General features: G+C 40.0%; 2 protein-coding genes across 2 annotated transcripts; both read right to left on the bottom strand.

Annotated features, from left to right (window-relative positions):
- Nucleotides 1–243: 243 nt before the first annotated feature.
- LOC136437531 (polyunsaturated fatty acid lipoxygenase ALOX8-like) lies at nucleotides 244–8,210 on the bottom strand. The gene is made up of 13 exons (XM_066432146.1): nucleotides 8,092–8,210; nucleotides 7,878–7,975; nucleotides 7,023–7,158; nucleotides 6,664–6,762; nucleotides 5,931–6,027; nucleotides 5,568–5,685; nucleotides 5,142–5,234; nucleotides 4,152–4,212; nucleotides 3,518–3,632; nucleotides 2,867–2,955; nucleotides 2,284–2,457; nucleotides 1,608–1,771; nucleotides 244–1,493 (listed from the first exon to the last, which is right to left on the bottom strand). Exons 1-13 carry the CDS (start codon nucleotides 8,185–8,187, stop codon nucleotides 1,376–1,378), a joined length of 1,458 nt encoding a protein of 485 aa, XP_066288243.1. The 5' UTR covers nucleotides 8,188–8,210; the 3' UTR covers nucleotides 244–1,375.
- A 1,168-nt stretch (nucleotides 8,211–9,378) lies between these two features.
- On the bottom strand, nucleotides 9,379–15,952 carry LOC136437529 (polyunsaturated fatty acid lipoxygenase ALOX15-like). The gene is made up of 5 exons (XM_066432145.1): nucleotides 15,863–15,952; nucleotides 11,131–11,318; nucleotides 10,280–10,449; nucleotides 9,951–10,087; nucleotides 9,379–9,462 (listed from the first exon to the last, which is right to left on the bottom strand). Exons 1-5 carry the CDS (start codon nucleotides 15,950–15,952, stop codon nucleotides 9,379–9,381), a joined length of 669 nt encoding a protein of 222 aa, XP_066288242.1.
- Nucleotides 15,953–16,164: the final 212 nt, after the last annotated feature.

The raw sequence follows: 16,164 nt of genomic DNA, 5'->3' as shown, positions 1-16,164 counted from the left end.
AAGAATTGTTTTGTTACATTTCCAATGGTATGTTAAAAGGATCCCTGACCTCCTCCATTGAACTTTTGAAAGACGGCATCGGCCGAAGAGTGTAAACGTTCAAGGTTGAATAAAGGATAAAGTGAAAAAAGAAAAAAAAGTCTGTATACCACCTTTGTTACCAGTCAACCCTTGTCTGATTTCATTAGTGCCAACCTAGCTAATTCCTAACTCGAAAAAAAAACACTTGTAAATAAACTTGAGTTGAAGCCACAAGAACATGTTTTATTAGGCATTGGTGTTCAAAAATAGATATCATCTAATGCCTAGTGTCGGTGGCATGAGGATGATATTTTACATACAAGCCTTGCATTCCTACTTGATGACAACATGTTTACACGTACAGTGTCATGGTTGGTTGATGTAGTAATGTTGTTGATTGATCGACAGGGCGGTGTCTACGGTACGCCAGAAGCATTTTCATGGCCATGAAACAACTGCAGAGGTCAAAGTTTTCCTCCTGAAATTATGTAGCATGATCTTGTTAGCGCAGGTTGTTTATTGTAGCTTTTTTTATTTGCACAAGGAAAAAGAATATAGTTTTTTTTTTTCAAAATCATGACGATCATTATTGAGATTAAAACGTCACATTTTTCAGCGTAAGACGATGCCGCGGTCAGCAAAACTGCAGTGGTAATGAATGAATGTTGAAGTTTCTGCTTTAGAATAGATGTAAATTGGTATACAGATAGCATAAAATATTGCTTTTACCATTCAACACCAATCGGTACAATGATAGTAATATATAAATGTCCGTTAAAGTTGAAATCATCATTGGGTCTACCACCTATCATTTAAAGATTCATGCAGTGTGGCTCTTCTGATGTGCAAGTTCATTTCTATAATTTTCTACACTTCACAGTGCCCTCTGGCGTTTACATGTAATATTACAACATTCCATACATATATAGGGTCAGAATCCATGTTTGTTTGCATCACAATATTGACAACCTCCAGGAAAAAAAAGACAAATGCTGATCGCCACTTTATCTAAACTACACCATATAATGCTAATAACGATGGTGTTGAACTTCGATGACGAACTATTCCGGTTTAAACATCCTTAATATACAACTGTGACATCAAGACGCCATAAGCACATCTTGTTAAGTCAGCTGCAGGTTAATAATCAGTTTACACCAATTTGTATCTTAAAATAATTGTTCTCGTCTATCACCGACCGTAGAAACCGTACATATGTTTTGGATACTACAAATCACCCATCTCTTTGCCCTGTTACAAAAACGCTTAGATGCTGATGGCGTTGCGCCTGAATGCTGATGGCGTTGCGCCTGAATGCTGATGGCGTTGCGCCTGAATGCTGATGGCGTTGCGCCTAGATGCTGATGGCGTTGGGGATGTTTTTTGGGTCCAGATAGTCGTACGGCTGGAAGCGGTGCTTCTTGTTTTTATACTTGATTTCGCTCGAGATGCGGACCAGTTCTTGCTGAAATCTGTATAAAACAAGACCAAAATTTTGCTGAAATGGCAAAATGTGTGATAACTGAGTAAATTAAAGGCTGCAAATAAAGATATGATATAATTTCAAATACAGAAAAATAACTTACTTTAAGATGACTTGGTCAACCTCATCTCCCCGAAGGTAGTCGACCTCAAAGTCACCCAGCGGTTGTGTCGCCCGTTCACTGAGGATCACCGTGATAGCGTTGATTCTAACGGCACTCATCTTTGACGGAAGTGCATCTAGGACGTCCTGCTCCGTCAATGGATGCTAATATTTTCATTCACGAGGAACAATTGTATCAACATAAGCAGGAAGTAATTTTGTGGACTTGTCTGTAAGCTCGTAGAAAGAGGATGGTAAGTTCAATTGAAATATAATAGTCAAATAAGAATGGGGAATGATTGAATAATGAATTTCTTTGCAACGAAGCAAATAGTTACAAACGAAGTTTCGATGACCCTCTATCATCTTATTCAGGACCCTTCAGGGGAATAATGACAGATTTACTTTCGAGCTGCCGTTCAAAGTAGACCAGTCATCACTGCCCTGACCAAGACGAGAGACGTCGGCTGTTATACTTTCCTTGTTATTCAGTTATAACATATATTAAGTAGCTGAAAATGTTAAACGGGTGCTTGTTGCTAAGCAATCTCTAGCTCAGAGCCGTAAACAACATTGAACATGAAGTCAGTGCAATAATGACTGATTTTATGCACTTACTCAGAACACAATGTCTTCCAATGTAAAGCTAATATAGTGTGAAGGAAACTGCAGGAAACCTTAGATTTAGGTGGGTCCTTGACCAGCATGAGCGGCATGTTGGGTATGAAGCCGTACTGGTCAAACTGCATGAAGTTGACGGCTGCGTGCTGCACACTACTGGTAAAGATGATGCAGGTGAGGGTCTGGATCAGCTCATCAAGGGTGGAGAACTTTCCGTTTCCAGGAATTCCCTGGAATGTGGCAACCAAAGACAGTTTGATGATAGAAGAAGTGAACGTGAAGATACTAAACCTCCATGAAACACTAAGAGTTTTTTTAAAAACTTTCTTGACAAAATATAATACAACCATGTACATTTCACACATTACATGCTCCACTCATGCGGGTTCCTGACTTTTGGCCATGATACTAGCGTTCACTTCCTGAAATTTGGACGTAAGCTAATTCAATCTTTGCACCCTGTCAGTCACTGGTTACAACTTAGCAAGGGAGCAAGCTTGGACCCGGGCCAGTGGAAACAAACATGAACACACCGTGACAAACAAACTGACCGAAAACGATCTTATGTAACATTCAAATGAGGATTGTTACCCAGCGACAATACTAAAAGCCAACAACGTAAATCTTTGAGTACCACACCTTGATCGAAATTTTCCCACCCTCTGTAGAAACAAGAGCCTTTGCAAATGCCTGGATCTCGTAGTCTTCCTGTAGTTTTGTGGAATCACCTAAAGGAAACATTAGAGATTTCAACTTTGCGCTAGTTTTGTCATTAATGTCAGGTCCACTGCTTATATATTTGCCAGCCGTCATCAGCCAATCACGTCACCGGTACGGTCAAGAGGCAACGTGGTTGGCCTGTAACTTTCTCTCCAACAAGAGGAAGGGGGGATATGATTGGCTGACAGCTGGCCAGTGCTAATACATGGAGAAGAACGGAGCGCATGTAGGCAAACCGAGGTCGTTACCTGGCACACGGTGGGCCTGGCATGATAGGTTGATGCAGGCAACCGTATGTTTTGTATAAGATAGTATAGTATAGTATAGTATAATATAATATAATATAGTATAGCATAGCATAGTATAGTATAGTATAGTATAGTATAGTATAGTATAGTATAGCATAGTATCGTATAGTATAGTATAGTATAGTAAAGCATACCATAGTATAGTATAGTATAGCATTGGTGTAATTATGCTTTAGCTATTGACTTTCGCGGTCATATACATAGTAAGAAAAGTTGAGAATTATTTTAACCTCTTAACTACGGGTATGCTCACTATACCTACCAGTGTTGCCATAGAATATCTCTACCACTCCTGTGACATATTCTCGAATGGCTTTGTATGTTGGCATTGCGTCGTCTCTGTAGTAGTACTTTGGAAGGGTCTCCGGGTCATCCACCTGAATTGAAACAGAAAGGGTACATGACACAATTCCTATGTATTCTAACCACATTTTGTCACTATACATCTATCTAACATCTATCTATACATCTATCTGGATACATCTATCTATTTACGATTATCCAACCTGAGTTGATAATTATGTACATCGACCTTTTGCATGTTATATATACATTTATCTATTTGTTTATTCCACCCTGTGCATATTCTGCTTTTAGTCGTTTATGATCATCTCTGTACTCCTGATCTTTTGTTTATGCAATTAATGTAACGTATACAGTGTCTTATAAGCCCGCATGGGCTGGGCGCAAAATGGCGCAAGACACGGTAATAAAGTTTTCATTCATTCATTCATTCATTCATTCATTCATTCATTCATTCTATCTATACATCTTTCTATCAATACGATATATGCGTGTACTTCTAACCACTACATTGTGAGCGATAAGCCTTGACATGCAGATTTTCAGTGGAATAGAACTGAAACCCAAGGGACATTTTTAATGGCAGTACTCACCCCTCGGTTCTTCAGGTCTTCTGGAAGCGTTCCGTCCACGTCCATTCGCCATGTCTTCAGCCTGTTGGAGGAATGGCGATTCAGTTTTCACTAGATATAGGTTTGAAAATCATTCCTACTTTGAAATATAACAATACATGAGACCACCGCAAACTTATGTCACCTTTATGGAAGGATACTATTTTTACTTAAACTTTATTACATAGGTTTTCTGTCAAGTGAATACTGGGGACAATTGAGAACAACTGAACAAATATGGCAATCAATCACATCTCACATTATGTAACATAAAAAAAGGGTAACATAATACTTCTACTACATATTATGCAATAGTCAATTCTTGATTGGGAAAACTCTATTACATTGTAGACTGGGGTGAACTTAGAAAAGTTTATTTCGAGCCGTAGTGCTAGTGATTTAGACTAGTTCATTTTACACGGGTAACAATGAGAGAGTTCATTCTTGCATGGGGGAATTTGTTCCACTTTTTAGTGGTGTTTTTTTAACCTATCAATAGTTCACTTTTGAACAGGAGTTCTTTCGAACGTTCTATTTTTGCACAGGAGTAGTTTTTGGTACAGTTCATAGTTTATTATGGCAAGGGAGATGGAGTGGATATGCTGTATTTGGTTGCAAATTCTGCCTTTCTAGTTATAATAGCCGTTACAGCACTATCCATTTAAACTATCCTGCTATGTTCACGCTGCAATGACTGAATCATTGTACTTTTATTAATACCTGTATTGCTAATTACTTGAGAGACTTTGTTGCTATGTATTTCATTTACTTCATTATTTAATGTTTCTGTAAAAAAATGAATAAAGAAACAAAGAAGATTCTTCAGTCTTGAATATTGCAATAATGCTATAACATTGAGGTGCTTTATATATGCGTGCGTGTCTTTCGAGATCGTCGCTCTACGAAGTAGTATCAATCCATTAAAACTCTGAAATATTACGATGTTGTAAGGATTATAACCCAAAATGTCACCTTTCTTTGATGAGCTCAAATACACCCTTCTCTCCAATCATCGTGATTTCGGTAAAGATCCCGCCCTCGTTAACCAGGGCTATCCGTCCAAAGCTGAAAATATAATGTAAAAGAAAATAAGAGCATTCAAAGTAAAGGCATATAAATCATATGGTGCTGGAAAAGTGTCTAACCCAAGCCTCCGGAACCCATGTGAACAATACAGCAGTCAGTCGGACTGAATTGACCATGACAGCTTACAATAGCCGAATCCAACTTGAATTAATGCTGCAAACTCCCTCTTTAAAACATACAACAAAATATTACTTGCAAAGAAAAGAAAATCGCATACTTTCTAAAGCTATCGTGTCGTTGGCAGGCTTTTATCATTATCATAACTAGCTGATTGGCAAAGAGAGTTGATGGAAGTCTCTGATAGTCACCTACTCGTTGATGGCCAACAGGTTGAAAAGGTGGGGCTCCAAGAGGCGCTGGACTGGGTGCGAGCGGGAAAGTGTCGTCTTGGCCGCTAGAGCGCATGGCTCAACCACGAAATGGGTAAATCCTGTGTAAAGGAACAAAAGGAAGACAAGGTCTTGGGATTACTGTAATAGGATTTGGGGCTTTCTAGTAGCAATTCAGCATTGTATAAAACAGATGAAATTTTGAAATACGAAAATGTAATTCATGTATTGACACAGTCAGAACATTTAATGTGATTAACGTGAATTCATACATGTGACTATTCGTCGGTCTGTCCACTAAATTGTATCAAAACTGTTTTTTCTTGCACATAGGTAATGATAGTACCAAGATGAGGTACAGCCTCATGGTAGTTTCCGTCTGCGCAGTTGAACCACATCTTGGCGTAGAGCCAGGTGTAAGGAGGGTCGCTTGGCAGGAACACCTACAGTTTGGACAAAGTGTTTTATGCTTTTAGCTGGTGTAACTTACACATATACCCTCACGCCATGACAGCCGCTCGTATAAATCATGCTACGATCCTGGCGTACGTCTCTCCGCGTTATCGCAGTCCAACCACCAACCAATCAGATATCCCCCTCCCCCCATTCTGTTGTTGGAGTGAGAATTACCAGCGAATAACGTTGCCTCTTAGCCAAATGGAGCGACGTGATTGGCTGGTGACGGCTGGCCAGCGCTAACGCAGGAAGAAGGACGAAAGGCAGGCCCTTACGCCAGGGTACTTGTATAATCTAAACGTACACAAGCAATGAATCAAGTTAGAAATTTGAAATTGGATAGGAAAGGATCTGGTATGGTCATTGGCTGGTGTTAGCCACAAATCTATTTTCGCCCTCGAATCACGATTTGAATGGGCATTTTAAGATTGCGGAAAAAATAGGGGTGATGCGAAAGTATTTACCAAATCAATATATGTTGTTATAAGTATATTCAATTATATAACTTATATAATGTAACACAGTGGATTGTACTTCGCATGAAATAACCTTTTAGACAGGGGAAGGGAAAATCTGTCGTTCTTATCATGATCAATATGGCAACGGAAAAAACAGATACTCACCGGATGCTGCTCCTCTCCGTCATTAGGGTACAGCTGGATAGCCACAGGTACCAGATCCTTTTTGTTGTTGACAAAGAACAGACCATACGGTGCACACATCTGTACAGAAAATAAGGACAAATGGAAACGTCTATCAATAATGATAAGGACAAAATCTAGAAGATCTCATGTCTACGGAAAGCATCTCAATTTTTTTTAAATAGATTTTTGTATTGTGAGTTTCTCGCTGATCATGCAAAAAATCGACTGGTCTCTTCTACCCAAAATACACATGCCACAAGTGTGAAAGGCTATTCTGTATAATTTTCTCATCAATCATGCAATTGCTTCACAAATAGTACATTCTTTTTTCAACCTACAGGCCTGTCTTGGTTCATGAATGCAGCCACACTCATGACGGTGTGATCCACGATGTACAAACGCTTCTTTGCCAGAGCTTCATCAAGCGTGAGACCTCCCATCTGTGTCTCCAACATGTCGGCAGTGACACCGAACCTGGAAAGACGTCGAGAAAATGAAAGGTAAATTTTAATTACTTACGGTTGGGACCGGACTCTACTCATTACAACAGCGACATCTAGCTGCAGTACGGACAGGGACCAGTCTTTATTGCCCAAGGACAGTTACGGGCTGGTCATCAAAATGTCGGTAGGAGATTATGTAGATTTAGTTCAGCTATGCATTGCCAAATGCACGTAAGCTATGCAGAAATGAGTAAAACTCCAGGCTAAAAAAAAAAAAAGTATCATAGACTGGATTATGTTTAAAGTATCAAAAGTCCAGTATTTAAGTAAAACAATTTTCATACCTTCCTCCGTGGTGGAAAGATATCAAAATTGTATTAAAAAAAACAATTGCATTTTCGATCAATGACTTGAACATAACTTTTTCATTCCCTTTTGTCTACAAACCAACAACCTTTATAATAATGGTAAATTTCTAGTCCATAATTTCGTCTTTTTTAAAACAGCATTGCGACAGACCTCCTTTACGCCTTATGTAAACGGAACACACTGTCATACTTACACAATCACACATACATACATACACACAAACATGCATACATACATACATACATACATACAAACGAAATCAAACACAACGTCTACACACAACACTCGTACATACACACGTACACACACACACACACACCACCACCACCACCACCACCAGCAGACACACACAAATACAGAAACAAACAGGTATATTCTAACTTTTCTGGAATCTTCTGACAGAGTTTAATGGAGGTTGGGTTGACTCCGCGCAGGCGCTGGGCACCAAAGGTCTCGTCCATGTCCCAGTGGAACTTTCCCTGTGGAATATCCATACAGAAAAGTTAGATTTTATGAACAGAAATTAATATAACTTGGCAATCATCCATTTAAACAATTTATTTCCTGGAAAATGATGGATTGAGCATTTACTCACCTTCGGGACTTTCCCAGGTGGAAAGGCTTTGGCGCAACTCTGGAAACTGTCGAATCGTCCGCCAAAGATTGCTATCGGCAACTTTGAAAACTTCATTAGGCGGCTAGTTCTTCTTATCTCAGCCTGTGCGATATTAAAGACCAGATGTAAGGATTAAATGTAAGAAAATTGTAATTGTTTAAAGATGCCACAGGATGCAGAAATGTTGATTGTCGATGGGTTATCTACTGGTACTGTATCTCAATCTTAATCATGATAACAAATCATACTTATTTTGTTGTTCTTTAGCTCAGAAAGTATGCCAGTAGAGCAAACAAACAAAAGCAGTAACTGCCTGCGAGTTAAGGATTTGGGAGGACAAACACAACGTTTAGTACCGTTAAAGCGTGTGTAATAAAAGTTATATAAATGGTTCCAAGATTTGACAAGTGGAAAACAGTGATTCCATGTTGCACACCATGGATATAAGGATGCAGACATGCAACTCTGGGTATTTGGCTGCAACAGAAGAAGTCACCGACGGGCAGAATATTTCGAGCAAGCAATGGCTGGGTCACGTCGCGGACAGGACAAGACAACGAGAACAACCTATGGTGACTCTATATGGAGGTCTAACGGAAAGAGAAAGAGAGGTGACATGGGGGAGGTCAGTGAAGCAAGACTTTGCAGAGATGGGCTGTGGATAGGAGGTGAGGGCAGCGACAAATAGAAGACTGTCAAGAGACAGCCAAGTGAGAGTAAGCCTATAGTGATAAGGTCGACCATGATAAAAGTGATGACTTCAGATTAAAACGGTCAGAGGATAGATGTAAGCATGCCTGGCACCTTTGATCCTTTGCAAACGTCACAATTTCGTTTATGTCACGTGACATAAGATTTGGGTCATTCCAACCTGAGAAGGGTCAAAACGGAGATGACCGAAAGCTTGTTCCAGAGCGCTATCAAAATCATTCTTTATTTGGAATTAAATAAGAAAGGAAGTTGCTCCAAAGCCCAGGTCACAATGGCCGTGCGACCAATCGTAAAAGGAGACACAAAGTTACAGATACAACACAAATACAAATTTACTTAGAAAGTGTCTTCAAGTGCGGCTCCTGTTGTGCATTCCATATAACATTAGCATATTGATGACAGAATTGCTATGCGGCCAATGTCTCTGAAAAGGTTCTTGAGTACTTTTATCTTCACTACTTTGAAAATGAGAAACACTTTGTATGAGAAATTGGTGAATAACATTGGATACCTAACCTTCATTTCTCAATTCGAGTAGTACGGTAAAATGGATGATTAGAAGATGATCAAATAGTCATCTTCAAGGAAACGTACCTTTCGTTCTTCAGTAAAGGCTTCCTCTGCTGGCAATGTTTTCAACTAACCCAAAAAAGGGAATAGCCATTAGATAGTTAGGACCATAAACGTGAGATACCACCTTGATCATGCATGTGTGCATATATTTACATAAATTGCACATACTTCAATCCATATTTGCATAGCCATACATGACTACTACCGGAACATGAGCACACAAGAATTCTATCCGTGAAAAGTCTCATGAGGTTTGTATGTCACTCGGTAGCAAAGTTCTTGGTGCACAACCATGTATTTTAACCTTTGGACTGGATCTACTTCACAATACAGATAAGCATTGCTGTAGTGTCAAGATTGCAGTACCGAACGTGACTGAGTTTATATGCCCCCTCATCACGGTTCCTGACTATAATAGAGTTTATAATAATTAATTCAAAAATCAGGTAAATTAATTGGTTGTGTATAAAGAACTTTATATGTTATCCGCAAAAATGTCATTTCAGATATCATTTTGACAACGAAAATTACGTCTTTTGATGTACAAAACGTACCCCAGGTAGTAGTCCAGGGATTGGGGATGCAGACGCATAGCGTTCTTTCATTATCATCAGCCCATCCGCACGATCCTTCGGCTTCAGGTCGTCCTGAGGAAGCTCACAGTCGCCGGGAATCAACCAGACATGGTCGTCTGTAGACAGACATTACGTAGTAAGATCTTCATGCATTTTAGTGCACATGATATAAATAAAAGATAGCTTTGGTACGTTTTTACCATGTACCAGCAATGGGCATGTCTCTTCAATGCAAGCTGAACACCTTTTTGATAAGAAAATTTGAAGTACAAAGTACAAATAAGTAAAGACAGGGTGGAAACACTCACTTTGCTTTATCCAACGATGAACGGGGAAGTCGTATGTAGTTCCGTTGTTGTCCGGGTCGAGTTGGACAGAGACGGAGTCACAGTACCAGTCGTCATCAGGGTAGTAGTCATCCCTCCATAGCTCCAGCTGCAGAATCGGGGCTGTCACCTTCACATCCTCCAGTTTGTACCTTTACGAACGACAAAACAATGTTAAAGCATTTGTTGAAATGCATTTTTAATGTAAAAAATATAATAAATCACATTATGTAATTAACAACACAGGGTGTCTGCTATTTTAACAGTAGCCATAATGACAGTCGTCTGGATTTGTTAGTCGTCTGTTCCAGGCCATTGACCTTAATTGTTTGGAATGGGAGAAAAGAAAGAAGAAATGGAGTATGAATGTAAACATTTAAAAGGTCAAATTCTTAAGTCATATGTGGCTACATTTAATGGCTTTACATCTAGATTGTTTCTAAGCAGATTTGTCAGCTATTTTGCTTCGTCTTTTGTAATCAGACCTTAAGCCATTGATAATGTCTTTTTTACCCATCTTCTCATGACATCAACTATGTTTGTATCTAGCACATAGTACCGCCATTCGACCCGTCGTTGTCGCTGCGTTAGTGCTGGCCAGCCGTCACCAGCCGGCCAATCACGTCGTCGCCAACCGTCAAAAGGCAACATGAATGGCTGGTAACTTTTCTTCTAACAACAGAATGGGAAGTATTTCATTTGATGACAGCCGACCAGGCCTAACGTAGCGAGAATCACGATTCTAATGTCGGTACGACAGCTGTTGCTTGATGTACGCAAGATGCGGCTCTGATTAGTAGTCCAAAATTTACTCAAATCTTAAATCTACTTACTCTCCCTCACATCCTCTTTCAAAGTCATTTTTCCACCACACATCCAACTGGCATGCTTCGGACTTGTGCCCTTGGTCGTCATGCAGGCGGATGTAGACAGTGGAATCCGTTCCAGCCCCATGATACGTTCCCGTCTTCGTCTTGACGATGACGCCAATGCCATCAACGTCTGGTGTTTCATCCATGCCCTGTAGATAGGAGGTCGTATATCATGCTAAAGGCAAAGTAGGTCAGACAAGATATAGATAAGACTGTCATATATCAAAACTGGCGCTGCACTCAAGTTGTACAACTTGCGGTAATTTTCCAATATATATATATATATATATACAAAGAGAGAAATATATATACAAAAAGAGAAATCGACAAGTTAGGTGTTGTTTCAACAAACAGTGGGCGTGTTAAGACCAGTTATCAGAATTTTCGCTTTCTCGAGTACTCTGCATATGACATAAGTTATAGTAATCAATATGTTATTACAATTATGATAGATTGTCCTCCATCCAGAAAAAAGACCCTATGTACATTGTTTGCAAGTTTATTGTACCCTTACAAATTCCTGCATCTCGCTCTTTTTGAAAAGCAGAATAAATAGTGGACCGCGACCTAATGTCTCATACTAAAGTCGACCTCACACTGTAGGAAAACTGCTCATCCGACGGGTTTGCTAGCTGTCAAGGACATTTTCGGTGGCAACACATGTACAGTCGGTGTACTTTTAAACAAAGCATGATTTGTTTTGGCCCTGCCGATGTTCACATGTCACTGAGTTCTGTTGATGTCATAGGATAGATTTTTCAGTAAAAAAATAAGGGCGAACATTTGTTGCTTTTAAGATGGGCGACCTGCGGGCGATCAGCAAATACGGCCAAAGCAAATACGGCCAAAGCTCTACGAACTGTGTGAAAGGGGCTTAACTCCGTCTCCTCTGGGCTACAAAAACACCATAATATAAACAAAGATGAAACTAGGTCAGACTACTTAGGCAGAACGACGGGACTGAAAAAAATGATTGAAATTGTACACAACATGGGGGATATTTCATCAGAGGATTTGGAGAACCAGTGTAGTTGTACAGATTTGGTCACAAATGACAGGTCTGTCCAGCTAACGCCTTTGGAAAAATACATATATATTAAACTGAAGGGGGCATTGGGCTTCATATCTTTCTTCAATGCACACACTCTGGAAAATGACCGGAAGTTGCATAACTTGAGGGAAGCGCCACTTTGTCTTTGTCTCTGTTGTTTTTTAATAATAATGAAAAAAGGACCGCAGAAAGAGAGATCGACAAGTTAAGTCTAAGTGTCAATATATTTTTTTTAGCAACCTACGTAGTCCAGAATAGAAAATGAATCTTCCACGTCAATTCTATCTTCGGTCAACTTTCCATTCTGTCTAATATAATCGTCGATTCAAGAAAGAACACAAAAATCAGACCCTGATTCTATCCAGGCTTGTCGGACAGGAGAAGAAGCTCAAGGGCGGATCTCAAGGTTACGTTTTTCAGTGTTCTAGCCCAGGTTTTGATCGATCTTGGTTGGTAGGACAGGGGGAAGGACGCGGTTCGTCCAGTCAGCTCCGTGAACTATATTAGGGACCATCGATATCAGCATTTTATGTTTTATCACCTACTTTATTCTGGAAGAAGAATCAATTCATACATTGACTGAACTTCCCAGCTTTATTCAGTCCATAATTGACCTCACACCTGCGGACAGTGATGGTGTCAAAAATCTATTCGACAGTGTAGAATTTCATATTCATGATTCTGTGGGATGCATGAACAAGAGATTAAAGATCTGCCTGCAGGCATCGTTAGTTCCGTCTCAGTAGTCCGTTTCTCAGTACCCCCCTAACAGAATAAAGAAGTTCTGAAGCTGGGCGGCTCTTGTTTGGACACCCTCAATGTTTGGATTAATAAATTGGTGGATGTACTGCCTACTACGTCTCATATACCAGCTCAGAAAAGAACAAGAAATGGTTATGCCTTTAAGTACCAGGTTATCAGCGGGGCTCACAATACCTCGTACCTTGCTCACCAAAGGCAGCGTGTGGTAGTTAAAGATCGTTAAAGGCAGTCTCTCAGAGTGGCTCCCCGTTACCTCTGGTGCTATGCTGAACGCCCCCCCCCATTATACTGTAAATACAGAAATATTCGCAGTGTTTTTTTTTTATTTCAAGGTTTTTGTGATGAACTCTTCAAACCACCGCGAAACTGTTTGCCCACCTATGACTGTAGCGTTTCAATAGTTTCAAACTTTAAATAAAAACCATCGCGAACATTCCATTTTCTTCCTACCTCGAAATAAAACCACTCGAACTTAGTAGTACAGTAGTACAGAACTTACACAGATTTAAAAAAGAACGATGTACAACACTACTGAAACACAAGGAGGCCTGTCTTCTGTCTGGGCTACAAAAACACCGTCTGAGATGACACTACGTCAGACTACTTGGACAGAAAAACGGGACTGAAGGAAATTATTGAAATTGTACAAAATATGGAGGTTATTTCACCATAGGACTTGGGGAGCCATTGTAGTTGTACAGATCTGATTACAAATGGCAAGTCTGTCCACCTAACGCATTTGGCAAATTAATCAACTGTTTCTTCAGCAACCTACGGAGTCCAGAATATACAACAAATCTTCCGCATCAATCCTATCTATGGTCAACTTTCCATTCTGTCTATCGTCGATTCAAGAAAGAACAGCAAAAATCAGAACCTACTTCTATCCAGGCTTGTCGGAGAGGAGAAGGAGCTGTCTACACGGGCGGACCTCAGAGTGTTTCAGCGTTCTGATCCAGGTTCTGGTCCTTGATCTGGGTTAAAAGGGCAGGGGAAAGAACGCGGTTCTTCCAGTCAGCTCCGTGAACTATAGAGCCTATTGACCTTTTTAGTTTTATCACCTACTTTATTATGGTAGAAGGATTAATCAATACATTGAATAAACTTCCTTGCTTTATTCTCTGATTCAGTCCATAATTCATCTGATATCTGCAGACAGTGATGGCCTCGAAACATCTATTCGACAGCGTAGAAAATACATATATCATTGTCTCTATAGGATGCATGGACAAGAGATGAGTAAACCGTCTCAGTAGTCCGTTTCTTAGTAATAACCCCCTGACAGAAGAATCAAATTCTGAAGATGGGCGGCTCTTGTTTGGATACCCTCTAGTGATCTCTAGGCTGGAGTGGTAAAATGGAAGACGTACCGCCTACTAAGTGTCTAAAACCAGCTAAGAAAAGAACAAGAAATAGTCATGCCTTCAAGTACCAGGTGATCGTCCCAAAATTAGGCGGGGCTCACAACACCAGGAGTCCGTAGCGACACATTATGTTCTGACCAAGAAGCTCTGAAGTCAGTTATTCAGACAATAAACCCGACTGGTTTGCATGAACTTCTAATCAGCAAATGAAACACGTCAAATGCTGTTTTTCTTAAGCCTCAAGTGTGATGATTCAAAAGCGCCCCCCCCCAAAAAAACAGACAACCAAGGGTCTTTTTCATACAATTCTCTTTTCTAAACTGGGTTGGAGGAGGGGGGGGGGGTGTCTCACAACTCGTCTGTTGCCACGCATGCTGTCCTGTACAAATGCCTTAATCGCCTATTCGTGCAATTAGAGACCAACTTATTTACCTGAACCTCTAATCAAACAATAAAACCCGTGGAATGCTATGATGCAAAACACACAGTGAGCAATCAGGGCAGGGTGAAAGTATCCTCATTTAACGATTCACATTGCAAAAACAATTTTCCTTTACATTTCATCTGTAGACACATCATTTCACATATTGCTACATTTTCCCGCCAAATTCATGTCAAGATCAGAATTTATACCCCTGGTACTGAATTAGTATTGCATTTTTTGGAAGAAGTCTCACACAGCGACAACTGCTTATATTCAATCTTTTTCCCCTTTCAAACAATTGCCTACAGCTATCATTAGTTCCGCGTCAGTACACCCTTTCTCTGTAACCCCCTGCCAGAAAAAAATCCTAACCCTGGTCCTGCTGGCGTTTTCACGCAATTTAGTTCTTTTATTTCAGTTCTTAATCATGTCATTTGGCGTTGACTTTTCTGCTCTGCGGTGGCATCAACTTACTTCCGCATTCTTGCGTTTTGCTGCCATGTAATGCGTTCAGCTGAAAAATACGCCCAACCCGTACATATGCTGGACCCTCATACAGGCTCTGTCATGTGATATGTATATATTCATTTATCATTTATTTGCAATTTTTTATATATCTATTCATATATTTAATCATATATTTATTTGTATATATATTATTAGACGAGTTTGTGCTTCTAAAATGAAATGACACGCAGTACATATGTTGACTCTTAGCAAGTGTTCTAGTAGGTTTTCAGCAACAAAGGTTATCTCTTGAAAACTGAGAGTGTTTTGTGAAGGGGCTCAACATTTCTATCGCTACATAATATGTTATAAACAGTAAGCTTTAAAAACAGCTATTCAGACAATAGACAGCTTTAACTGGTTTACGTGACCGGCTTTTAAATAGACTATCAAAACCCGTCCGGCGTTGTGTTTTCAAGTCGCACCCACATAACAACTGATGACGAAGTCCCTTGGGGATTCTGTTCCAAACGGAACATTACACAATGAAGTTGTTTATCCTTAATTTTGCTCTATACAATTAAAGCTGTTTGTCAACCTCTCTGTTGACCAATAGCCATTTACACTGAGGTAAGACTGACACACCATGTCACAGTCGACACAGTTGTCAACTGCCGTGGACGAGTCATCAACCGTCGTCCTAAAAATGGTTGGCTGCTCTCCCTCCCACGGCATGCCCTACCCCTACGGGATTAAAACATGTCAAATTTTACTGACGTTGTCACTCAGGATCTTGCCATAGCACATTTTTATGTCACCTATCTTCCTGTATTTTCCATATATTTTAAAACCAATCAAAAGATTTTGCATATCAGCGCTAGCCGGGTCTTAACTTACAGGGGAGTAGTGAAAAGTGTCGGATTAAGGTTGCGTCGGATTTAGGTTCA

The sequence above is a fragment of the Branchiostoma lanceolatum genome, chromosome 6 (genome assembly GCF_035083965.1).
Source record: "Branchiostoma lanceolatum isolate klBraLanc5 chromosome 6, klBraLanc5.hap2, whole genome shotgun sequence".
NCBI classification, from domain to species: domain Eukaryota; kingdom Metazoa; phylum Chordata; class Leptocardii; order Amphioxiformes; family Branchiostomatidae; genus Branchiostoma; species Branchiostoma lanceolatum.
This window is presented reverse-complemented; position numbering and strand designations above follow the sequence as displayed.

Bases quoted from the DNA above. Each gene is read 5' to 3' on its own strand.
- LOC136437529 (XM_066432145.1), bottom strand. From the start codon at position 15,952: ATGCCGTGGGAGGGAGAGCAGCCAACCATTTTTAGGACGACGGTTGAT. The intron at 10,088-10,279 runs GTGAGTGTTTCC...GTCTGTCTACAG, and splicing joins TCATCGTTGGATAAAGCAAA to ACGACCATGTCTGGTTGATT. The intron at 9,463-9,950 runs GTACGTTTTGTA...TTTTTGGGTTAG, and splicing joins TCCCTGGACTACTACCTGGG to TTGAAAACATTGCCAGCAGA.
- LOC136437531 (XM_066432146.1), bottom strand. From the start codon at position 8,187: ATGAAGTTTTCAAAGTTGCCGATAGCAATCTTTGGCGGACGATTCGAC. The intron at 4,213-5,141 runs GTGACATTTTGG...TTCCTCCAACAG, and splicing joins TTTGAGCTCATCAAAGAAAG to GCTGAAGACATGGCGAATGG. The intron at 3,633-4,151 runs GTGAGTACTGCC...GTTTCAATTCAG, and splicing joins AAGACCTGAAGAACCGAGGG to GTGGATGACCCGGAGACCCT.